Here is a 26,683-nt window from a genome sequence, read left to right on the forward strand (position 1 = left end):
CCTTCTTGTAGACTGGTGTGAAAAGTATTGGTTGAGGTATTAGTTGCTGTAGATGTTTCTTCTACTGCTGTCGACTCCTGTATACAGGGGTGTAAATCTTGCTGCTCCCGCAGCACACTGCAGTTCTGGGCTGTCTTTGTGAGTGCTGAGCTTTATTTTAACTTGTGACAGGGGGACATCTTGAGCACCATGTTTCATTGCACTCTTTATGGGGAGACATTTTCATCTTATAAACAAAAAGTCAAGCCAGCCATGAAACCCAGCATGCTCTTGGTGAGTCTTAAATGCACCTTTATAATGATAATTCACGTGTAAGATTTGAATGCACTAGTTGCAATTAGAAATAGAATCTTGTTTTATTTTTTAGAATAGCAATGCTGTCTGTGCTCTAGATGATCAGAAGGTGAGTTCCTGCACAAAAAAAACCCCGCTTAGCTCAGGCTTTAATTATGACCTTGGGCATGGACTGATCTTTTTATACACCAGGCACCTGCATATGTAAACCTGTCTAACAGTGAGCACAAACAGGCAGTGATTTGTATGAGAGCAGAAAGGTGAAGGTTCTTTTGAGAAGCTGAATATAAAAGCTCCAGCACATTATTCCTTTTCTTTCCTCATTTACCTAATTGCAATGGTGGTCTGGTATGAAGGTAAGGATTGGAAACCTCTTTCCAATTATTCACACATGTCCTTGTAGTGAAAAATTTTGTGAAGCACATAGAAAGGATGTCTTGTAAGGTCTTCTGTCACATTCTTGGTTGAACTGACTCTGTTCTACTGAAATGTAGAAGAATATTAAGAAATTATTTGCACATTTTATTAATTTTAGCTGTTAATCACAAACAAGTAGCTTAACTGGTTATCTCATAAAGGTTCTTCTTTCTGATTCTCTCTCCATAGTTCTCACTGAAATGGGTTGTTTCATAACTTGGGATTCACTGCACCTGTGATATCCTAAAAACTTTAAGCTTGGCATTGACCCCAAAGCTGCTTTAATATTGCATGTCACTATAGTTCTTGACATATGATTTCACCTGTTAAGGACTAGGTTTTTGTGTCATCTTGTTGTCTTGCTTTCTTATCCTCTGAGTACCCTTTGGCAGCAAGAAAATATTAAATAATGCCAGCTGGCTGCTCTGCTTGAACTCAGTTTCTAAAACACTTCTGAGAATATATCCTCGTACAGACTTTTATAGCAGAGTTCCCCATTTCTCCTGTGGCTGAAAGGTGGTTGAAGGGGGCATCAATCATTATGTCTGTGCTTGAAACACAAACAGGACATTTATATGACCTTCAGGTACTACAGTGACCAAAAAAAAATGTGTCTAGATATAAGTGGTTTTGATACTTAGCTTCCTGGGGACATGCATGTGGGCAGTGCATCTGCAAAGACTACAGATATTGGCAGGTGAGCTATATTCAGAGTGGTTTTCTCTTCTCCTGTCTATCCTTTTTTAAGGTCTCCACTATATAGTTGCAGTGGCAGTGAGAACCACGCTAGCTTCTGTTGTCACAAGAATGAAAACGGTGCATATTTGATGCACCTGGCTTGGTGAATGCTGCATATATAAAAGGTCTAGTTCTGTAAGTATGATAAATACTGCTCTTAAGTAAGGTTGAGGACACCTTAAGCCACGGTCACCATGGAGTGATAAATCACATACTGCTACTAAAAAAAAGAACATCTTTCTTTTCTTTAAGGAACATCTGCACAGTGTTGTGGAGCAATGTGGTCATTGGAAGAAAGGGCAAGAGGGTTCAGTACATCAAATTTTTATCATGGCTTAAGAACCCTTTATCCTAGCTGAACTGCTGAACACTGGGATCTTCTCGGTGGAACTGTAACTACCTCCTTCCTTGACTTCATTGTTGGTCTTCCTTATGTATATATGCCACAGATAAACTAAGGAGGCATGAGTAGCTGCCTTCTCTCTCAGTTCCAATTCTGTAATTGACTTGATTAGTAGAAAATTTAGCTGAGTAAACATTTGTGTGATGTTATCTGTGGATTCCTGTGCTTTGCATTAAATTCTCTGCTGCTCTGTAGTGCACTTTTGTTTTGAGTGGCACTGCTGATGACCACAGGCTGCCTCTTTGGAGCCTGACCACACTGGAAGACCTCTGCAAGAATTCAGCCAGAGTTTTGTGACTGGGTTGGGTGAATGTGCTGGCTTAGTGGTACAGGTGATGCCCTTGCTGCTTGCTTTCTTTCTTTTTCTGGTACTCTGCAGGCCATCCTTCTGGAAGCTATCTGATGGTATAATTTTTTTTTTCTTCCATACATGTTCTAAAATGAATTCTATTTTTTTACAGAGTGCCATATTTCAATCTTTGTCTTTTTTTTTTTAAACTTCTCTTTAAAAAGAAAAAGGAAAAAAAAAGTAAAACTTCTGTTAACAGATCTAGTAACCAAGTAATAAAAACTGAATGTCACAGCAAAGTCAGATCATAACAGTGCGACAGGATATATTGTCTCTTAAGGAGAAAATTGATGTCATTCCTTTGATCTCAGGGAGTTTAAAAATAAAAAAAACCTCACAAGTGTAATAACACATAAGGGTTTGGTTGGTTTTGCATACTTCTTCTGTTAATTCCCTAATTGTATTTCAGGGGTTGTAGTGCTGTTTGGGCAGTCTTTATAATTCTGTTCTGTTTCTTGCGAGCTGGAAAGGTGACCAGAATGACTCCTGTCATTCCAATACTGCAAGGGAATGTATGGATTCAATTGGTATTCAGGGAGTTTTGTGTTCATTTTAATCTGTTCACAGTTAATAAGTTGTTTTCATTTTAGATCTTGTATAAGAATTAAATGAAAAATTATAATTTTACAAATGTTAGACAAACTTCTCCAATGTATAAATGCTGTTTTGCAACCAGCCCTCTTAAAAAATGATGTACTTGTTCATGGTGGAGGAACTAAAGTAGCTTTTAAGATTTCATAATGTTTATCCCAGTGTATTTTAGTTCTGTGTTAAATACCTTGAGTAGTAGGAGTATCAACATGAATAGAGATTGATTCAATACACATGCCTTGGGGGCAGGAGGTGAGGGGAGGGAGGGAGTGAGCTCAGTACTACAAATACTGGTCACTTGTTATATTAAACTCTTAGAGACTGACCAGGCACATGACCTTAAAGGCTTCTTTCAAAGGGTTACATAAAGACGATGGGTTAGGCCCTGTTATGTTTTTGCCATGAGTGAAGTAATGATTGAATTCACTGAGTTTCGAATCCTTCAGATTCTGAAGAAAGATTTGGCAAAATGTACATTTTGTGCATTTTTATAGATTCCATCCTACAGTATAGACCATACCCTGTTGGTTTACTCTTAAAATCTGCAACTTTCTGCCAAAGATTGACAAATGAGTTTTCAGTTTTTGTGGTTGCTGACAGCTAATCTCTCCTGCTGCCTTTGACAAACAATGTGACAAGCACAAGCCGTGTATGACAGGTTGTAGTGTGGCTGAGCACAGCCTCTGTCTGTGGTGGGAGAGACCTCTGAGAGCAGGCAAGAGATGCCAAAATGGATTCTTGTGACTCAAAATCTAGCAGGTCCTTTGGTGGAAGAGTAGTTCCTTTGTATGTGTATCTGCACCCATGGGGTTTTCTTACTTGTTCCCATGTCTCTGACTTGGTGTGGGTTTTTTTTTTATTTGATATGAGATTTAGGCTTTCCTATCTAGATAGATAGATATTTGATAGCAGCAAGGTTCCTGTTAGGCCACTAAGTATTTTTTTGCTGATACTGGTAGAAGACTGTTTTCCTCTTCAACTTCAAAATTTAGCTCCAAAAGCATGTTATAATACAGAGAATCAAAATCACTGCTGTTTGGTCCCATGGCCTGAATGAGGCGATATTTTAATACCGAATTTCAAGTGCAGGAAGCACATGATTGAACAGCTGAATTGATTTTAACGCATGTTAATGTTAATGGACTTTTAGTATTTGTAGGAATGAACATTTCGAGTGGCTTTTGAGTATTGTACTTCAGTTCTGGGTAGAAAAAAATAGCTGGCTATATTTTTTTGCACTAAGAATGTAAGACTTAAAATTTGACCATTGTAAGTATTTGCAAACATGACTGCTCTGATGGATGTTTTGTTTCTGAGGCATGTTTTATGTCCAGCAAGGGAAGCCCATTTCTCTAGCTCTTGTCCCAGCCTGAGCTCGTGACCTGGGCTTAACTGGCTTGGGGGAGGCTGCAGGGGAGACTGTGCGTGCCCTTACCGTGTTTGACCCTCTAACCATTTCCTCACATTTGGGATCACATGGAGTGTTGGGTCTATAGCATCCATTAAGCAAATGTGACATAAGGTTTTCTTCTTTTGTGGTGTGTGGGTGCTGTAGATGGCAACACAAATATTGTCATTTTCAGCTTGCAAAAGTCTGTCTACTATGGGTTAGTGTGAGCATTTGGAATAAAACAGTTTCTGTCCTTCAGAGTAGTTATGGTCTAGCTAACAATTTTCTCCAGCACAAGCTTTCTGTTCATGTGTAGTAGGTCTATAATTGTTTCAGGTTTTTTTCCAAGTTCTGTATTTTAAAATTTGTGCTCATAAAAGTGGCTTAACCTCTGGCTCTTTCTACAGCTTTCTAGAGCTTAATAAATTTCAGTAAGCATGTTTGTTATAATGCTTAATTTCCTCTCTTAATAGATTTGCTTTGTTAACAAGAGGAATAATAGTTTCTATTTTGATACTGTAAATAATTGAAACTTCCTGTCTTTTTCAGTAATAGCTGGTTTTCGAGGAACAGTCCCACATGGCCTATCACTGGAGATTGGAGACACCGTTCAAATACTAGAGAAATGTGATGGTGAGTTCACAAGCCGGAATTCAAGTGATAATGAAGTTTTGTATACTGTTGATTTGAACCCCATTACTATTCATTTATGTTTTTAAATGAAAACTTTTTTTTTTTTAAAGTCAATAATATAACACATTCTGGCCTATTAATTTTTCTTCACTATTCCAGTGAGCTCTAATCCATATAATAATTAATTTGCAGTTCATGCTTTTTATTTAATTTCTCTGTTTAATAAGCATTCATAGAGGATAACAGTTCAAACAGCAAGGAGTTGTCATTATGATTCTTCTGCTTTCTTGGTGTTTTCAAGGGAAGACTGGCTGACATCAAGACCCTTTCAAGTGAATTCAGGGTCATAAGTTTAAATCTTAAAGCAATGTAAACATTCTCTTCTGCCTCTGTTCTGAGGTAGAGAATACTAATATGATTTTAGCAAATGAAGAGAAAGTTAAATTTTTTTCATAATCTGCCTCCTTAATGCACTAGCTAAGTCTTGTCTGACAATGTTTTTTTTTATTGTTTAGGAGTATATAGATATTTTCTTACAGAAGGCATAGGATCTGTTCCTTTGAGTCAGATTATGAATTTTGTATAGCAATGTGATAATAGATTTAGAGCATGAAGTCTAAAAATTATTTGTAAATGTTTATATGGTATGCAAAACCATTTCTATTTTATCTGGTGTGGTGTCTAGTGCAAAATGTACCTGGGTTATGTTGTTAGAAATATTTGAGGATACAGGGTTAAAAAATAATTACTAAAATTGTGAATTAAGTGATCTGAATATGAGCTGGTTTGAACAAAATACCTTTAATTGAATGGACAGACTCTTAAATTTATAATACAGTCTGAACAGCACTGTGTAATTGTCATATCTGTCCAAAAGGGAAAGATGAACTCTGTTTTACGTATGGAAATTATTTACATTAAAAATCAAAATGTTCTTTCTTCACAGGATGGTATAGAGGATTTGCCTTAAAAAACCCCAATGCTAAGGTAAAGCTTAGTTATGGTTTTGCATTCTTTGGGAAAGATGCACATTTATTTTTTACAAGATTATAGTCTCCATGTAAGAATATGATATTTACTCTTAAAAGTAGAGCTTAGTGTTAAGTACATTATTGATATTGTTTTAATTAGATTTGGACATGGATTACACTTCTAAAATGCTCCAATGTACTAGGATGATACACTTTACAAATTCGAGGCTCTGAATCTTCTTCTATTCTGATTTTTAGATTGTGAACCCAGAGGAAGCTAAGTTGAAAGGAAAAGACTACTGAGAATAAAAATTGGAAATATTGGTGGAAAAGCTGGTTAGACAGCACCTATTTTATTTAATGTTGTGAATTAATTTAGAGCAGCCAGTTGGGACAGCTAGTTTATAGAAGCCACATGCAAAGTATCAGCTGAATAAAAGATATGTATGACCATGTAAAATATGTTGTTCATTTTATTTTTATTTGATAGGTAGTCTTTGATTTCCATAGTAATATAGCTGAGAGTACTCTAAACCAGACTTTACTTTTTTTTTCCCCCCTGCACTCAGAAATGAAATATTATGAAATTTGTATTTTGGCATTTATTCATGTTGAATATGTTTCAGCTTAATTTGTCTTACTTCTCTTTCAATTTTCTTAATATCTCCTGTTGACTTGCCTCTGTGGCTGTAAATGTTTTGGTTTTCATATGGGAAACCATGTCAAGATTTTCTTTTTTCTCAACATGGTACTGAAGTTTATAGTTTCATTAAAGCCACTGAAGAAAGATCTTAAATCTTGTGTTGCTCCTTTAACCTCTATTGTGAGCTTCGCTCTTCTCTCTCTCTCCATTTCCAAGCCTCCTCAGCTGCAAAATAGGGCATACATACATTAATTTCAAAAGTTTCTAGGGGTACGTATCATAAGTCAGTGACTTTTTGTGCCTAGGCCTGCTCACAAATTTCCTTCGCTTTATATGGAAGCTCAGTGTGGGGGATAAATTTAGCCAGAGTCTAATCTGATGTTTACTACTTTGACTTCATTGATATATATTGCAATTTGATTTACAAGACGTGAGCAGTTGGGATTTGTTATTGCACCTTCTGTGTCTTTTGTTGCAATTCTCACCACATGCTTGCTGTCAGTCATGCTTTGTTGTCTGTCAAATGTGTTGATAGAAGTTAAGAATAGGTTTTCTAAACATGACTTGATGTGTGAAGAAATGAGGTACATGTTTTCTGCTTTCCTAGTGTGAATGGAAACAGTTTTCTGAATTGGATTTTTGAAGGGAGTCTCTCCGCAAGTAAAATAATAAAACCACCTTGTAACTCCACTAGTTCTTGGTATTGCTCTGTCAAGATTCTTCTCTTGTTATTCTGCCAGCTCTGACACTCGAAGAAATGATCTGTGGCAGCTGGTGTGCAGTAAGTGTGCGTCTGCAGCCACCCTGTTGTCTGGCACATCGTTACAGGAGCAAGCCTGTACATCTCACTACCCTCGGGAGATGCTCTCCTGAACTACTTTACATTACAGAGGAGTAGAGGCCTTTACAAGGGCAGTTGTCTCTACTTAGTAGATGCACTTTTGTTGAAGATCTCCTGTCTGTGTTAAAAGAAAATGGGGCACCAGCATCACAAATGAAAGCTGTATGGAGCTGTGCTTATTACGAAGAGAGCAGATATGCATTTTGCCTTGCTGCAAACGAAAGTGTTGTGTTCCCAAACAGAAACTCATCTACCACAGCTTTCCCAGGCACTGCAGGGCAGAGTAGCTACCAAATAAAACTTTGTCTTTCCTTATTAATTTCACTTTGTTATTTTGAACTTGGTTAACTTTATTCATTTTGCTTTAGTTTGAAAACCCTCATCTGAACATACTAGTTTTAAGATGCTAATAATAAGACATTATGGCCTACACCCCCACCCCTTCCCCCCACCCCCAAGTTTGTCTGTTTCTTGGAAGCCGGGACTAATTAATAAACATCTAGGATATGTTTGATTTCAAGCAATATTCTACATATTCTAAACACTTATCTTCTAATTTTCCAAAGTATTGAAGCGTTTACACTCTGAATATGGCATTTTATTTACAATTAGATCTATGCCAAGTATATATTGCCTTTTTTTTTTTTTTGTGCATCTGTTTGGTATTTATTTGGAGGACTTTTAATGCAGCACATATTTGCTTATTATGTGGTACTAAATGGTATTCCAAACTCACTTAAGGGGAGGTTTTTGCTTGTTTTATCTAAACTATTTTATTTTTCAGGGCATATTTCCATCCAACTACATTCACTTGAAAAATGCATGTGTTAAGAACAAAGGGTAGGTGAAATGTTCTGGATTCCTATATTAAAACATGGTCAGTTACTTGTTCCAAAGAGCTTTTGCTTATAAGGTAAAGTGGTGATTTTATTATGTCACAACATCTTAACTTCAGCTCCTTAGCTAACCAGATAATCTTGGATGGTCTTAAAATTGAAGTGATGTGTTTTGAAAAGACGTGGAGCACAACTGGGAATTTGTTTTGCCAATGACCAGGCCCAACAAAAATGATACAGCCAGCAGGGAGATGAACCAATATGCAGACTGTATTGTAGACAGAAATGTTACTGTATGAATGACCGCCGGGGGTACAAACAGGTCAACAAGCTCGTACATGATCGACGCCACCCCCAACGATCCCACAAACGACATGACCCGGCCCACAACAGGTGGTACAAACAGGGAACCGAGTTTGCCCATAGTTGGCATGGGAAACAGCCAGACCAGCCAGTTAAACACATGAGAAAAAGGTGCCCACATGGCGACTCTCACCTGATCGACCCGCGTTCACAAAGGCCTAAACAGACTGGGGCCCAGCTCCAGGGAGAGGCAGGAGGTCTGCCCTGAACCAGGAAGCTCTGGGGAGTGCACTCCACAGACAGACACTCCTGACTCCCTGCAAGTGGTCCCAGCTTTTATCCCCAAGCAGACCCCTGACCTTTGTCAACTCACTGCGGGACCCCTGGGGCTCATTTCCCTTCTGGCTCTCCCTGCAGGGCCGGCTGCACCCTGGGGGGAAGCTATAAGGCAAACTCACCCCCTCTTTATGAAGGGCTGTGGGAATCACCCATATGTCAACCTTAATTCAGGGGCTCGGGGTTCAAACCCCAGCATTTCAGAATATCAGTCTGTATTGTCTAGGATAAAGAGAAAATGATTGCATGTTTTCTATTCCTGTTGACAAGTTTGGTTTGCAAATGGTATTGCCTTAACTAGAAGTTACTATGTGGAGAAGCTGACTGTTAATCTGCTGTTTAAGATCAGTTGTTTTCTCTGAGGACAGCAGCTGTACTGTGGCAGACAGCTGGCATTTAAAAAAAAAAATGCTAAAATAATGTATCAGTTCAATGACACAACTATAAATGGAGATTTTTTTTCTTTTTCTTCTTCTCTTCAGGTGATGAAGAGCCAATATCTATTTTTGACAACAGCTGATCTCTTCTTTTTAAGAAGAGTTAATAAAAAACAGAACGATTGGTTAAAATTAGCTTTAAAAGGTTGCTTTGGAACTCAAATATCGTGAATAAAAACTAATATTTATTTTCTTTAGATGTAATACTTACCTTGACAGTATCACTTTTTTTTTTTTATTTGTCAGTGATCTTAGATCAACATAGTTTCTTCCGAAGTTTTGCTTAATTTGGGAGTACTCACATTTTATAATTTATTTAGATTTATTAATAGAGAACTGATACATAACGATTTGACACCTCTTTAGATAGAGACATTTCTTATCGTAGTAGATGGCTGGTTAAACGTCAGGTGTAGATGACCATTCTGGGAGCATGAATGAGTAGAAAGAACATCCATGATTCATGATGGGCAAAAATAATTATGAAGACTGGAATCGTAAAAAAAAAAACATTTCTCGTTCTCTTTGGTGAAATTTGCTCCATGTTAAACACTGTTTGCCATGGATTCCAATCCACATGTGGTTTCTCATGCCTTAAGGATCCTTTCTCCTTTAAAAGTGGTTGTGGATAAAATTAAAGTTTCAGTGAAAGAAAATTGTTGTAAACTATCCTAATAAATAAGTTAGTTTTGAAAATTTTTCACAACAAGGATGATCAGCCATTGGAATTATGTCGCATGAGAAGTGGTGGATTCCTCGACATTGAACACTTTTAATATTCAGGTGGACAGGATGCTGGTCCATTTTATCTAGACCATGCTTTTCCCAAGGAAGATTGGACCAGGTGATCCTTGAGGTTCCTTCCAACCTGATTCTATGGTACTGTGATTAAAAACAAACCTGGAAAACTTGATGGTGTGGTGTAGAGTTTGGTCTTGACCACACCAACTCAGCTTTTTGTTGGCCAACATCAAATAGGCAAGAACTCACACTGTACTAGTTTTGTTTTGAGTTTTTATAGCCCCATTTAATTAAAGGAATGACATTTCTGTATTATTTCTTTAAACACAGATGTAAAAAAAAGATTGGCAACAATCACTGGCTTGTGTCTAAGCTAAAGGGCAAGGTCCCTTTGGAAAGTGTGGGAATTACTCTGCTGTGAGAGTAGTTGTTAACTTGCGTATCTCACAGTAAAAAACTCACCTTGACTTCTCTAGGACCAAGACATTGCATGGGGATTTAATTATTTTCACTCAAGACTTCTCCATGGCAGTTAAATGCAATATAGAAATAAAAAGTGTGACAGGTTCAGGGAGCACCCATGTAAGTTGATAGATGCCACTGCTGGCAGGAGGAAGTCTTTGTACTAGAAACTGTAATGGGATTTGTAATGCTTGTGTAATATTGTGTGTTCTTCTGCACATTACAGACAATTTGAAATGGTTATTCCAACAGAAGATTCTGTTATTACAGAAATGACATCAACTTTAAGAGATTGGGGAGCAATGTGGAAACAACTCTATGTGGTAAGTACCCTGATTAATGTTACTTTGATTTAATGGCAGATCAAAAGACACACTGTTGTTTAGATGCTCTGACCTAGTTTAAATATGTGTTTCATAAAAAAAGCATTCAGTTTGATTTTTAACTGCTCTAATTATGGTCTAAATGCATGTTTTAATTTGTTCCAATTACTGACTACTGCTGCTGCTAAACTTTAGCAACGTATTGATTGAGTCTTGTCCAGCTTCATTGTGTAGCTGTTGGATGTAAGGGTTCCTTTGTCTGCTGTATTGAAGTGCTGGAAATAAATGTAACAAACAATATTGGTATTTTATTGAAAATGAGAAATATAGCATATTATTGAAAAACTCTCAGGCAGTTGATTTAGTTTAGACTCACTTTGTCATATATTTTTGTTTCCTCATGTCCATAGACTCAAAAGCACCATGTCAATGTAGTTTGACCAGGTTCTCTTGTATATGGAGCCGGGAACAAGGGATGCCAGCTGTTGAATCCTCATTGCTGAGGGAGGCTGAAGAGTGTGACTAGCAATAGTGAACTGGTTTTGGATTTACCTACCACATGTTGCAGAATTAGGTTTTGGTTTTAAACTTCTTTATCTCACACATCATAAGCTTTAAGTAAAAGTTCTACTTTAATAAATACTTAACAGTTTTAGCTTTCTGTTTAATTTACTAGATTAAGCTCCTCAGATTTAACTTTAAATCATGTTTTTTAGCATTAATCATTCCTGTTTTCTGAACCCACGTTGTATTTTCTGTTGCATTTCTGGACTAAGAGCTGGATATAGTGTTCCAATAGCAGTTGTGAGTACCAACCACAATGTAGCAATAAGCAAATATTCTTTTTCAAAGAACAACTATGGTGTGTGTTATTTCTGTGATTTCCATTTATCACTCTATAGACCTATTGTGCTTGCTCTGTAAATGTGGTCTCTTGAATTCTGTAATTACGACCCTTAAAAACTTAAGCAAAGATTATATCAATAAAAATGTGGGATTTTTTTTTCACCTAAGGCAGACAAACTTTATTTGCAAAGAGAAAACTCTTCCATACTAAGCCACCTGATGGTTTCCTATTTATAGTCTTGAGTCACCAGTCACTTAAGCAAATCTTACTCCATTATATAAATCCCATAGATGTGGGATTATTCAACTTTTTTTATCTAAAAATTGTGCAATATCAATAGAATCTTGAGTAGAAGCTCCCTAGACTGTTTTACAGTCCTGTGTCTCCTGTGAGACCACTGCAGTCTCCCATTCTTTGGGAAGTCTCAGACCGGTGACTTATTCACTGTAAGAAATCCTACTGTTACCTTTTTATTGGCTACTACCGTAGGCAGAAGTTATTTTGCTTCAGTGTACTTACAACACAGAGAAATAAACCTGTTCGATATCTTTCTTTATTCTGGCTAAAATTCAGCCTTTGCTGACCATTTTGCATCTTTTAACATCTTTTGTTTTGCACATCATAATCTAAAACATAATTACTATAATTTTCTTTTTACTATGTTAGCTCTTTATTTTGCCTTCTCTTGACTGCAGAATTGTCTTCAAAGATTTAACTAAAATATTTCACTTTCTAATTGTGATTTGCGTCCTGATCTTCTTACATTTCTAACATTTGACATTCTATTCTACTACATTACAACCAAACCATGGTTTAGACTTGGCAGCATGCACACACATGAAACAAAAAGACCTGTTCACTTGCATCTACATAGTTTTCAACCCCTCATCTTAGCTCATTGGTGTGTTGATAATTATGACCAATTGTGATAAGATTAGCCATCTACTGCTGATACAGGGGCTGCTTCTCCTACAGAAGAAACAGCAATGAATGGTGCCAATAGACTTCCTTCAAGTGAGGATGGTACAGAAGTAGCCAGTCTACTGTCTTTTTGAGATGATTGTATGGATTGTGTTTAGAGAGGCTGTTCAGAACCAGGTGATCTTTCTGAAAACTGCAATTGGAGAAGCTGCTAATTTGCTTAGTGAAAGCTTTTATACAAGAACCTACAAAATCAAGCATTTCTTTCTGTTGGATTCTTCAGTAATAGCCTATCATTTTAAAATTGACAGAGAAATTGTAATTAAGCCTTATGAAGTGTTTCTTGAGAAACAAACTTTTGTTAAAGCTTATTGGAAATTTCTGTAGATCATAACAGTAGTTTTCTCAAATCTGTGAAGCATGTCTAAATGTGGTTGCTTTGTGTGTATTAGCAAGTAGATCAGTTGCTTCTCCTCTGACAAATAAAGCAAAACTATGATGTCTTAGTGTAGAGACCTAAATCTATAAAGCAAGCACAATTGCTTGCAGATCCACTCAGCACTTTGAGATACAAGCAACTCATAGACAAATTCTAAAGCTTTGGAAAAGAAAGGATACCTAAAAATGTTATTTTGAGCTTGATAGTGTTGTTAAACATTAGCAGGTCTCTTGTATTCACATTAATAATTTAATTCATCAGAGCTTATGATTGGCTACTGAAAACAAAGATGCGCCTGAATGCATGTTTATTTGATTTGGGTTTTCAACTGTAGAAATGAAATCTATACACTAGTTAGTGTCTGATGGAAAATGTGAAACCATGCTGTCAGCCTAGTACTCTGTAACATTCCTACATAGTCTTTTTTGCCTCTTGCTTCAAGAGCTATTTGCATGACAAGTTTTGGATTTCTTTTACTTATAAAGGTCATGTATTCCCATTGCTATTACTGAAGTGGTTTCTTTTTTGGCATTTTTTTTCATCACTGCTCTTGTTATTATGTATTCAAAATACACTCACTGTCCTTTTTCCAGAGAGAAAGCCAAAAAGGAAAAAAAAAAAAAAAAAACAAATTCATGTCCCTTTTAATGACCTTATTGAAGTGAATGAATGTGAAATAAAAGGATCAGATTTGTCAAACAGCAGGTTGTCAGAGCCCTTGGAATATAAAAGTTATTGACAGAGAGTAATGCTTCTCAGTGAATTTTAGCTTTTCATAAAGTATTTTTAGCAGCAATAGCTGAACTTTGTTTTTATGAGATTTGTTCATAGGAATAAAAAAAAGGGAACCGAGATTAGGTTGTTTTATTTTTTTTTTTTTTAACAATTCAAAAAAAAACTGAGCAGGAAGGGTTTTTCAGCTGTGTGACGTATCACTTAAATGAAGATTGCAATAATTTTCTCAAGCTAAAGTTGCTCTGAAAAACTGTTAACAAGTAAAAGAAAGAAGAGTTAAAAAACCCTTAGTTTGGGAGGAAGCTGTTGTGGTGAATTGTTTATGTCCTTAACTGGTATGTAGTTAGAGCAGAAGGATGTGGTTTAAAAAAGCAATCATACTCACAAAGTTTCTCCTACTTGACAGTTACGTGTAGAACAACTGTCAGGACAAGACTCTGTTTACATGTTACTGTTTGTTCATGGTTAGACAGTAGCATGTGCAGTTATGTCCATGCAAGAAAAAGTGAAAAGAATGTTAACACTATAATTCAGTGCTTGAATGCTAGCAGCTGTTAATTTTTTCATCCCTTTATGTGCGTATGAGTTCATATAGTCTTGAATTACATGATCAGATATTGCGTTTGGGTGAGACAGCAGCACAGAGCAAATCTGCTCTTGGAATAGAAGAGTTCTATGGCATGAAATTTTTTTTATTTTTTTGTCATATCCATCACATACATTAGACTGGTTAACAAGAGATATAAGGAGCTGGAGTGAAATTTTGGAGTATGGTGTCAAAGCAGAATCTGTGGCAAGCTCTGAAATTATTTTGTATGCACGCACACGTTCACATGCATGCAGGTAAAATGGTCACAGTACGATGGGGAGAAAAAAGACAAAGTAGGGGAATAAAGAAGGATTTTTCTTGATTTCTCCAGCATATCTGTATTTATTAGGACTGTCAGTTTATATAGGTGTTATAGGGGCAATTATATTCTTATCCCACAGAGGAATGAGGGGGATCTCTTTCACCGACTGTGGCACATAATGAATGAAATCCTAGACCTGCGAAGGCAGGTCCTCGTTGGCCACCTCACCCACGATCGAATGAAGGATGTCAAGCGACACATCACTGCTCGTCTGGATTGGGGCAATGAGTGAGTCAATAAAATAATATATGAAAATAGTGTCATCTAATTATAATGCCACAGCTTCAGGATCACTGTAGAATGTTGAAATAAGGAACAAATTTCTGACAGTTGTTAATTTTTCTTTTCTTTAATGGATTTACTCCTTTATTCTTTTCCTGTCCACTGTGTTTTAACAGTGAAAAATGACCTGTCATTTCATTTTGATTTTTTTCTCGCAGTTTATTCTAAATAGTGGTACCAACTACAAGACAATTACACTGGAATATGTGCAGCATCCTTTTATATATTTTTTAGATCTTTAAATCACAGCTGGCCAGATTCCTACAAGATGCAATTAGCATAGCTCTGTTGTCTTAACTGAAACTATATTGGCTGACGTTGCTTCCTTTTTGACTTGTCACACAGTTCAATTCCTACTTGGGCATCTCTAACATACATCTTGCCACTGTGTTCTGCATCTTTCTTTTATCTGAATATCTAATAAGAACTAACAAAAATGTTTTTTTTTTTTCTTTAAATCAGAGAATGGAAATAGCACCCAAATGTATTTTAACCTAAGTTTTTTCTTTAGTGTATATTAATTCAGTTAAATTCTGACTAAATGCAGCAATATTCAGTAATAGAATTAACTGAATTTCAGAGGTTTCTGCAACAACTTCTGTCTGAAAGTCTAGATAAATAACATAGTGGAAGAACTGTGATTATCTGTATATGATTAACTGTCTGCTTAGAATTTTGTGCTAACCAAATGGAATTGTGATGGTTTTTGAAATGGTCAGTTCCTACTCTTTGAAAATATTGTAAAAAAAATCCTTTCTGATCTTTCAAGTTTTTTTTAAATTCAGCATGACTGCCCTGTATGTGTTCCTAATCTTTATTGCTTGCTGCTCTGTTGAAAATAAGTTTTATTCCTGTTGATTCAGGTTCATGTCATTATTTTGTTCAGGGGATACAACCAAGAAGCTTTGATGCCATCCAGTCCAAATTAAAAATAAGCTGATATTTTGGCATTTGATGGATTTTCTTTTTATCTTCTTTCCCATGGTTGTCATTCCAATTGACAATACTAGTGCGATTCACATTGTACAATATCCACAGTAGTACAAAGGACAATATCCATTGTACATTGTCCTCAATGTGAAACAGATCTAAAAATTGTGGAGAAATGTATTCTATTAATGTTACACAGTGAAGAAAGGGGAGGAATCATCTGTAAATTGTAAAAACAGTGAAAATACATTAAACCAAACCCATCTGTTGAGTACCAATTACCATACACATTGCTCATTGTAATGTTTCTGTGAAATGTAAATAGAAGCAATGAGTTAATTTGTTTCCTTTGTTTGTTGAAGCTACTTACTGCTATTCTATTTCTCATACAGGCAATTAGGGCTTGACTTAGTTCCGAGAAAAGAATATGCTATGGTGGATCCTGAAGAGATCAGCATTACAGAGCTCTACAGGCTGGTAGGTGAATATAATCCTAGTGCTTGTGCTATCAAATTGCATACTGATGCTTTGATGGCAGCTTTCTTCTACTTAACCAAAAAATACTTTTTTTTTAGATCAAATAAACTGGCATTTCATAATGTCATGAGTTTTACTATGAGGAAAGAAGTTTTCTTCTGAACAGTTATGTCATCTCTACATCTGTACGAGATGCTTCGATCTGATGTCAAATTTGTGGGCACACATGCTCTTGTTAGAAATTTTTGTTAGAAGTTTTGTCTCCTGATATATCATTAAAATTGTGACTGTTAGCATGAATTTTATCATCGGTAAAAGCTTATGAGACTCTTCTTCATTAGCGCTTTACCTGACCCATGAGTCCTGCTAGATAAGATTTGTGGAAATATAATAGTGTACTCATGGTACAAGTACTGTCACAATTAATCATACTGGGCTATTGGTCTTTTCTAATATATTAATGTAAATAGCAGTTAAACTGCATAGAAAAGCTCTCCTTTGGCTATGAAAGCCCATCTTGATTTACTAAAACCAGCACTGTTATTTCTCATTCTGATTTAATATAATCTTTTTCTGATTTAATTTTAATGATATTAAATCAGAAATCTGAGAAAACTTGCCAATTCATTTATATGGGCTTTGGCTCATATTTAAGTACTGCAGCTGTTACACAAAGTTCTTAGCCTTACTTGCTTAAGACTAAGCTTTTATATAAACTGCAGGGTTTTTTAATGTTAACTTCTGTGTTTAAGTATGGAATAGAGCAAAAATATGTAAATGCTACAACTTTCCATGAAGCCAAAATTGTAATTTTTTTTTTTTATAATTTGTAACTACTTATGTTGATAACTTGTAATGTCAAGCCTAATAGTAATTTCTTCATGCTTGAATCAGTGTACCTTCAGGCATTTTCAAAGTTTTATGTAATCTTATGGATTCCTGTTGATGCACTAGATGAAATACAGTGAGGAACCATTAATCATAACAAGAAACACACAGAGGAAGAATCACCCAGAAAACTAATAATGGAGTTCATGGAGTGCGCTTTCAAATATAAAGAGGGAGGAAAAAAAAAAGTTAAGATAACCTCAGTTTGAAGGATAATAGCTTAGAAAGATTGCTGTTTAAAATTATTTTTAGTACAATGTAAGAGAGAAATAGTGCAACTTAATATTGTCCTACTCTAGATGGGTGATTAAAATGTGAACGTTTAAACTACGAGGTCAATTGAAGATAATTTAGTAGCCTCTATACATCAGTCTGCCAAAGATTATAAAATATGGATGTGATTTTTCTTTTTTCATTATAAAATACTGGTATTTAGTCTTGAGCAAAAACATTTTTTGTGTGTTTGAATACTAGAATATCAGATCATTAAGTATTTAAACCAGATATGAAATAGTATATTGTTACAGCACAAAGCTTTAAAGTGGCTTAGAATTTTCAGAGTAGAAAAAAGGTGAACTTCTTTTTTCTCCTAGAGATAATTATGATGCAGTGCAACACTGGGAAGGTCACTTCCTTGCATTCTCCTTCTCAGGTACAAAAAAAACCCAAAACAACAAAAGCCACATGCGCACACACACAAAAAAAAATACCCCAACACTAACCGAAAAAACCAAAGCCACAAAACCTATTACAATTTAATATGGAATTAAAAATTTAACAATTAGGATTAAGAAAGTAGTTCAGTATTATGGCTTTTTACCTGGTTTTGTTTTGCAATTTTATAATTAACTTAAACTGGTTATTTTATTTTTTTGTGGCATTTTTAGATGGAGCATCGTCATCGAAAAAAAGACACACCAGTACCAGCAAGCAGCCACCATCTTTTTGTTCAGATGAAGAGTCTGATGTGCTCCAATTTGGGAGAGGAACTGGAAGTAATCTTCTCGCTCTTTGATAGTAAAGAAAATAGGCCCATCAGGTACCACATGTTTTTTCACTAGAATAATGATTTTACATAAGTTTTGTCAATATGCACTGTATGTTTTGATCCAGGTAACAAACTTCACTTTTAGAAACAAGCAGAAGTTAGTCTTGATTCAGGACAATGCTTTGCTTCCCTTTGAAGTTCAGATTCTATACTTAATAGAAATTATATCATCTTAGGTTTAAATATTGTATATTTCTCCATCTTGTTTACTTATTTCAGTATTCATTTGGTTTTGTGTATGAACATATATACTTACATACATACAGAGTGAACGTTAGTTCTGTGACCTAAAGGTAGACCTCTGTTCTATTCTGATCAGTGCATATTCAAAAATTAGAACTGCTGCTTGCTCTGCAGTATTTGAGATGAATTCTCCTAGGTATGTGAGACTGGAGGGCTGCCCTTACTGAATTAAGAGTCTTTTTATAAAAGGAGCCTGTACTTCGATGAGGAGGTGCCTGTTCTTCAGTGAAACAGTCAAAATCAATCTCACCTCCATTTAGAGCTTGATTGGCCTCTTTTTTTTCAGCTGGGAACTGGTTCCTGGAACTATTATTTTTCTGTTTATCTGGGATCTTAAATTCCGAGAGAGCCCTGGTAACCTTTGCATTTCTAAATATTCAGTAGTTATTTCTACTCCCAGCACATTTCTGGCTGAGAGGGGGAACATGGGGAGTGAACAGTAGCAGAACCACTATGCACTTAAGTAAATATGAGCATAGGAGGAGAGCGCAGTTAGTGCAATAGCACTGTAAGTTCTGTTTGAGGAATATGCCAGGAAGATTGAACCATTAAATGCTTATGCAGAGGTGATGGGTGTGGTGTGTTGACTGTGGTTGTATGCCAGGTGCCCAAAAAAGCTTCTCTATCACTCCCTTCTTTAGCAGGATAGAGAGAAAAAGTATGACAAAAGGATTGTGGATTGAGATAAGGACAGGGAGAGATCATTCATGTCACAGGTAAACCATACTCGACTTGGGGAGAATAAATTCATTACCAGTTAAATCAGAGAAGAGTAATGAGAAATAAACCCATCTTCCCCCTACCCCTCACTTCTTCCCTGGCTCAACTTCGCTCTGTATATATATATAATCTCTCTATATATCTAACTCCTCCCCAGGTGGACCCCAGTGGTGCAGGGGGACAGGGAATATGGGGGTTGTGGTCTGTTCATCACACATTGTTTCTGCTGCTCTTTCCTCCTTAAGGGGAGGACTCCTCACATTCTTCCCCTGCTTCAGCGTGGGACCCTTTGCATGGGAGATGGTTCTCCATTAACTTCTCTAACATGAGTCCTTCCCATGGGCTGCAGTTTTTCAAACTTCTCCAAAATGAGTCTTTTCTGTGGGCTGAAGTTCTTAATGAACTGCTTGAGTGTGAGTCCCTTCCATGGGGTGCAGACCTTCAGAAACAGATTGCTCCAGTGTGGGTCCACCACAGGATCAAAAGTCCTGCCAGCAAACCTGCTCCTCTCTACATGGGTCCTCAGGTCCTTCCAGGAGCCTGCTCCTGTGCATGTTCTCCATAGTGTCACAAGCTCCTTTGGGCAAGTCCACGTGCTCCAGCCTGGGATCTTCCAGAGACTGCAGGTGGATATTTGCTCCACCGTTAACCCCCACAGGGTGCAGAGGGACAGCCTGCCTCACCATCATCTGCAAGAGGAATCTCTGCTCTGGAGCTTGGAGCACCTTCTCCCCCTCCTCCTTCACGGACCTTGGTGTCTGCAGTGTTCTTCCACATATTCTCACTCTCTCTGGCTGCTGTTGCCCTTGCATAGCTTCTCCCCCATCTTAAACATGTTATCACAGAGGTGCTACCACCATTACTGATTGGCTTAGCCTTTGGCCATCAGTGGGTCTCTCCTGGAGCCAGCTGGTATTGGATTTAGTTGACATAAAGGAAGCTTCTAGCGGCTTCTCACAGAAGCCAGCCCTGTGACCTCACCTCTGTCAAAACCTTGCCATACAAACCAAACACAATGTCAGGTCATGTTCTGGTCAGAAGGCTCCCATTGATAATTTGGCCACTGTATTCTTCAAGAGCTGCTCCAACATGAGTCCTTCCCATGGGGTGCATTTCTTCCGGTCATCAGCCACTACATTCCTCTGTGCTCTTCTCATGATAGAGAGAACGTGTTTTGGAGAAAACAAACATCATCTGCTTTAAGACTGGCTACTAGAGAAACAAAGAATTAGACTTCAAAACAAAAAACACCTTAGATAAGACAGCTCACAAATATAAGAAAAAAAAAAAGCTACTGCTCTAAGCCTCTAATAAGGTAAAAAGTGTTTCTCAGTGTGTAGAAAGCCATGACTGTGTAGTAATTGTTGTCTTATGACAATATGCATTTGGGAAACCATGTGGAATATGGGCTGAATTTGACAAAATTCTGTCTGTGCTTTGTCATTGGGCAAGATAACTAACCAATGCTTTAAAGGTAAGTTATACTGAGTAAATTGATCATTATTATTAACAAAATCATATATAAGCAACTATTGTAAATGCTAGCTGCTAATTACTGGCTCTTCATTCTGGCCTGCACTTTGGACATTAGTCACCAAAGCAGTTTGCTGTAATTTCTGAGATTTAAATGTTCATCAGGGAACATCTTTTGTGTTCACTCCAGTGAAAGCCACAGCAGGTGATAGATTTAGGAGAAAGCTTCAGACCTTGACAGAAAACAATTTGGGTGTTATGGATTGCTGAAAATAAGGTTATGGCGGTAGTGATGGTGTGAAAGCAAATGGATTGGATTTCAAGTTCACATGAAAGCACAAATTCTAGAGATGTTTGTCACATGCTTGCTGTGATCTGACCTTTAGTTATTGATTCCTGACTCCAGTGTCTGTTTGCAGCTGTTTTATTATGTGTGAACTTCCTCATCCCATTACTAGCAAACCTTGAAGAAGTGTGTTGCCATGAATCCAAACTACCTTCCAGGGCCTGGGGGCAATGACAAGATGAAATTTGTGAAGGTAGTTTGCAACCGTCTGCAAAACAAAGAAACATACACCCCAACAACAACAAAATCAAAACAAAAAATTCTCTCAGGAAACAAACAGAAACCTCTCAAGATGTTGAAAACGTAGAAACCAAGAGAGTTTTCACAAGAACACGTTAAATGTAAGGTATATCTGTATCACAGAACGAACTAATTTATATGATCTTTGTGGACTAGACCTGGAAACAACATAACCAGGTTTAACAGGATTAAACCAAAGCTAATTGTTCTTGGTGAACAGCAGTGTGGTGTGATGTGTAATTTTTGTTCATGTGGGATATTTCAGAGGTCTTTAGGCCATGGCTGATGCATGCATGAAATGAACAGCCTCCCTCAGAAAAATGAGGAATGAGAGGAGACTGTCTGCACTCCACAACTATAGCATTTCATGTCCTGCAAAGGTGCCAAAGCCTTCTGCTTTGACTCTTCTGCGCAATTCTGATGAAAGTGCAGGTAAAGAGCTGTGGCAACACCTTAAGAGCTGTCACAACCTAGCTCTGTCATTTGTCTCTTGGCTTCCTAAGTCATTGTTTTGTGGTCCAGTACTAAAATGCAATCATAGATTAAAGTTGTTGATAGCACAGATAAACTTAAGGAACTATACAAGAGAATTTATTTCCTGAAACAGAAAGATTGTAGTTGAAGACTAGAAGTATGTTAGTATATATATGACTTAAAATGTATTTCTTCAGTTCATTGCTTATGGTATTAGATTTTTGGGATTTTGTTTCTTTGGACTTTGTTGCTTTTCACCTCAAATTTCAGTTTTGTAAGCACTACGTGTGTACCATGCTTTCCTCTGGTGGTAAATCCTGCTTGTTTTAGTGAGACTAAAACTTATTTGAGTGCATAATGTTAAGTACAAGCTTACAGATACAGTTGCTTCAAAGGTGTAGCTTTATGTGGATTCTAATATAGGGTTTGTTGTCTACCTGATGTAAATTGTCATAAAGCAAGTGATCTTTGTGGTGTCTTAAGCAAAGAGTTTGCGTGGAGAGATTAAAAATAACAGAATTGAGATTGTGATAGAATTTCTGTTCTGATATTTTTCTTAATACTAAGTTAGTTTATTATCAGGTGGACCTGCAAATATAAGATCTCTCTATAACTATCTTATTTTTTGTAACTTCAGGTCTATGCAATTGGAATAGCAGCCTTAAAAGATTGTTTCAGGACTAAAAGCAACATTATCTGATTAATTTTTTTGATTGATTGCATATATTTTTCCACAGTGGGTTTATTTGTGTGTTTGTGTTGTTTCATATATTCAGCTGTTTGAATAGAAACGTTTGTTCAAGTTTCATGGATAAACTGAATTGCAATTGTAGCTACTAAGGCGGAGCACATTTCTAGGAATATTAAGGCTTTGGGGAGCTTGAGTACAGCAGTTGCCTGCCTAGTTCAGCTCCAGACTAGTGCAAGAAGAAGCAGAGTATGGGTAGAATGTTCTGATCCAAAGTGGTTAGTAACATTTTGAAAGCAATAAAGCATGTTCAAGCTCAGAGCTCACCTGGCTTCTTAATGTTAATGGCCTGCAAGGAACCACAGCATATAAATGATATTTTGCAACCTGTTTCTTAGTGAGATTATCTTTAACATATTAGTATCAATCTGTTGCATATTGCTGCAGATTTTATACAGAATATTTTCATGAAACTTTGAGTATTTGTGCATTCCTGATGAGAGGAGGTAATTTTACTAGCATGCATAAACCAATCTGATTTTGTGATAGTGACTTTGCAACTGCAGTTGTTGATTTTTCTGATCAACCATAGTGTCAAATACTTTGAAAGGGTTTGATTGTTCTCTTCCTTAATTTTGAAAATATTTGAGTTAATTGTATGTTATCACATGAAAAAGTCTGTGCTTTGGAAAAAAAAAAGGGATAAAGGAAGTTACTTGGTAACATAGGGAAGGTACAGTTCAATAGCTGACCTTATAAGGAAAATATAACATCACTACATACTAAGACGAGATTAAAAGAATACAGGTATTTAAAGTAGAAATAAGTTTAGATAGCAAATTGAAAACTGTGATCCTGAAAGTCGGCACACAACGGACTGTGTTTTTGCCACAGGAGCTAAATTCAGTAGGGATTCTCAGCAGGGCTGGATTCTACCATGGTGCAATGTTGGCCACTGTTTGTCGCTGTAAAGACAAAGAGAGGGGGAAAAGTGATAGTTGTAATTCCCTTTATACAATATACAGGCTATATACAACATATATAGGCTTTATCCAATAACTTCATAATGACTGCTGTCACTTAAGCAACAGTCCAGACTCTCTGGAAGACAGAAAATGTAAGTTTGAATATTCAAAGGCAGAACAAGAAACTAAGGTCTTTGTTTTCTTAAAGAAAAACCAAACCTATTAATATAAATCTGTTCTTCACCTACACTACACTCTTGTCCCCTTTTATTTAAAAAAAAAAAAAAATTAAAATCCAAAGTAGTCACTATGTGATTTATATTTAAATTTAACATTTGCTCCTCTTCATCACCTTTTGTTGTGTTTCATTAGAAAATCAGCCCTGGAAGAACATGCAAATATGTCTTCAGGGCAGTGGGGGATGCCATCAGGCTCTGCAATCTTAGTAGATGGAGGTGTCTTTCTGTAGTCATGAGTAGGATGCCAAGATTAAGACATATGCCAAAGCTTAGCATTTCAATTTTGTTTAATTTTAGAAGGTTTTATGATGAATAAATGGATTTTAGGATTGGAAAGACATCTAGACTTTAAGTTCTTAATGTAAATTGCATCTCTAGGCTCCTGTTACAGCCTACAGAGACTCAGTTATAGTCAGTGAAACCTAGAAAGCAATTCAGCTGATGAGATGTCTGCAACTTCTTTAGGGCATGTTGGATAGCTCTTTAGAATCCATAGACTGTATTGATTAAAGAGCTGCTCAGCATATGCTGAAGTAATTTTGATCTAAATCCATACCATTTCTTTTTTTTTTGGTTTCATACCTTAGATGTCAATAAAGTTTGAGCCTTCAACTTTAGAAAGAGTTGATGATGAATTAATAAATGATATAGATACTCAGTGTTAATTATCTGACTTCTTGACATTGGAGTAGAATCCATAAGGAAAAGCACTCTGAATTTGCTCTTAGAATATTTGCAAAGGATTTAGAGTAGACGAATCAAAAATAAGTGATATATGTTTGTACAAATGCACTACCATTCCTTCAATATATTTTGAAATTTTTTTGTTAAAGTGTGGTCTGTGTGTCTCCTGTTTTTGTGTTGTGGTAGGCAATGTACATGTTTAAAGAATATGATTCTAATGTAACATAAATTGGCGCTTTCATTGTGTGAACTACAAGTGCATTTCTAGGGTAGCACCTTTTAATGTAAGTACGAGATGGAAATTGAAGCCATAAACCCACTAAACCATTATTGTGGTTTTAATAATGTCTTGGTATTCCTTTAGTGCTTTGAGCAAAAGGAAAATCGGGTAAATTTATAACTAGATTATTCTACATTAAATGATTTTTCATCTAAAAGCATAGATAAATGCTCATAATTTTCCAACATGTACTTAGAATATGATAATATGATTTTCAAGTGAAATATGAGAAACTATGATGCTGAAATTAATTAGTGACTTGCCCAGAGAAGAAATCTGATGTCAGATATCACACACAAAAAAAATTGGTCTAATGCTTGGGGTTGTTTCTGACCTTCAGACTTCTCAGCTAAAGATTTCTCCAGATTTGTAGCAGCTGTGATGCATCGCTTGCACCTAACATCAGGATCAGTGTCCACTTTGGGCAATAGGGATTTTTTTTTTCTGTTCATTTGAGTAAGTTAGAGAGAAATGTTGTTTTGTGATCATTTGCCATTTGTTTGGAACTGTTTGGGACTGTACTTTTCTCCAGGTGTTTTTTGTTGCAGGAAATTGCACGTGAAAATAACTCTTTCTAGTTGTGTTGGCATCCACAATGACGTCAGTTCTGTCGTGTTAAGGTAGATGTAATACTAAAATACAGGTTTATTTATGAGTTCATTTTTGTTGTTAATAAACACTAATAACTATGACTTTGCAGACTATTTCTGTATTGCTATAATTGTCTAATGTGTGTCTTCACCCTTTAAAAGGCTTTTTTTGGACATGAATATTCTACTTCCTGTATGGAAGCAAGAAAACTCAGTATTTAATTCAGTTATTTAAATCTGAGTGATGACATGCTTGTGCACCTGATGCATTAAAACTACAGTTGCAAATCTTTCATTTTCTTCTTATCTGGTGCATACTAATTTCACTTGACTGTGTATGCATATGTATATATCCATATTTTCTAGCTAAACTATCTGCTAAGAATAAAATTTGCTTCACTTAAATTAACAATAAACAGCTGAAGTCAGCCCCGGATCATTCCCAGAGTTTTCCCTGGTGTATTCTTGTATCTTGCCCCATTTGCCTTCTGTCCTTTCTGCTTTGCAGTTTTCTTTCCTAGAGCAACAACCCCCTGAATGGGATGGAACAAGTGTGTGAGTGGCACTGCTTTAACCTGGTACAGCCATACAACTTGTCCCAGTAAAATCCTTTGGTTTATGCACAATTATGTCTTCTGACCTTACATATTCTAATATTACTTTTTCTAACCTTACATTCCTCTTCCTTTTTTATTTCTTTTAAGATCACAAGCCCTGTTTATGTATTGCTCAGGTTTCTGTTCTTTAAGAAACTAAAAAGCATCTTTATGTTGCTTTAATTTGTAAAGCTATTTATGTTATTAGAATCCTAAGGCAAAATTTTTAGCATACATGGTTGTAAAGTAATGTTGTTACTGTATTTGGAACATGGAAGAGGTCCATGATCACATCTTCTCTAGAGGCTTTTCTTTCTTTCAGTTCAGTCCTGTTTTCCTGGCCACTGCTGAGCTTTTACTGCCTACGTAGTTGTACAACGTCTTAGTCTGTTTCTAAAGTATATTATCTCAAACATACTCTCTCTAGATCTATTCAGAGTCCAGATGGTAGTTAATTAGCATTGTTAAGAAATGCTCATTTAAAATCTATTCCTTGGATATGGCATGCTCAACAAACGTTTGAGGAAAGCAAAATCAGAAGGACTTATCAATTTAGTACTGAGCTTTGATGGTTTGTATAATCAGATTTCATTGTAACTAGATGAATGGTTTGAAAGTCTAAGATAACCTACCTCAGCAATTAGTGTCACCCAGTAAGAGTGAATATGTAGAGCAGCAGTTCCTGCTAAGCCCAATGTTAACATGTGTAAATGTTTCAAGGATTTACTTTGGACTAGCTCTGTGGTTGTGTGGACTGAGTAATAAGAGCCCGTGTACCAGTTCAGTTTTTCTTTTTTAGTAGAAGAAACCCAGCTCCCTAGCTTAGATTGTTCTGGGCTGTGAATCAAAATGTGGAGGTGATCAGAAGATTACTTCAAAAGTGAACATCTGATTCAAACTAACCCGATCATGTAGATTGTGAAATAGCGTATGTGAGATGGGTATTACAGGACCATACC

At 36.5% G+C, this 26,683-nt stretch overlaps 1 protein-coding gene across 1 annotated transcript in view; it reads left to right on the forward strand.

Annotated features, from left to right (window-relative positions):
• Window positions 1-4,731: 4,731 nt before the first annotated feature.
• The window catches only part of LOC103770080 (dedicator of cytokinesis protein 4), a gene marked incomplete at both ends in the record, with an annotated part of 79,412 nt that continues 57,460 nt past the window's right edge, over window positions 4,732-26,683 (forward strand). Inside the window, 7 exons of the mRNA XM_008937329.1 lie at window positions 4,732-4,815; window positions 5,762-5,802; window positions 8,055-8,110; window positions 10,612-10,708; window positions 14,641-14,789; window positions 16,166-16,250; window positions 18,026-18,177. Coding sequence (XP_008935577.1) covers window positions 4,732-4,815; window positions 5,762-5,802; window positions 8,055-8,110; window positions 10,612-10,708; window positions 14,641-14,789; window positions 16,166-16,250; window positions 18,026-18,177 — 664 coding nt within the window. The remainder of the gene's footprint in view (window positions 4,816-5,761; window positions 5,803-8,054; window positions 8,111-10,611; window positions 10,709-14,640; window positions 14,790-16,165; window positions 16,251-18,025; window positions 18,178-26,683) is intronic.

The sequence above is a fragment of the Merops nubicus genome, unplaced genomic scaffold (assembly GCF_000691845.1).
Source record: "Merops nubicus isolate BGI_N331 unplaced genomic scaffold, ASM69184v1 scaffold1913, whole genome shotgun sequence".
NCBI lineage: Eukaryota > Metazoa > Chordata > Aves > Coraciiformes > Meropidae > Merops > Merops nubicus.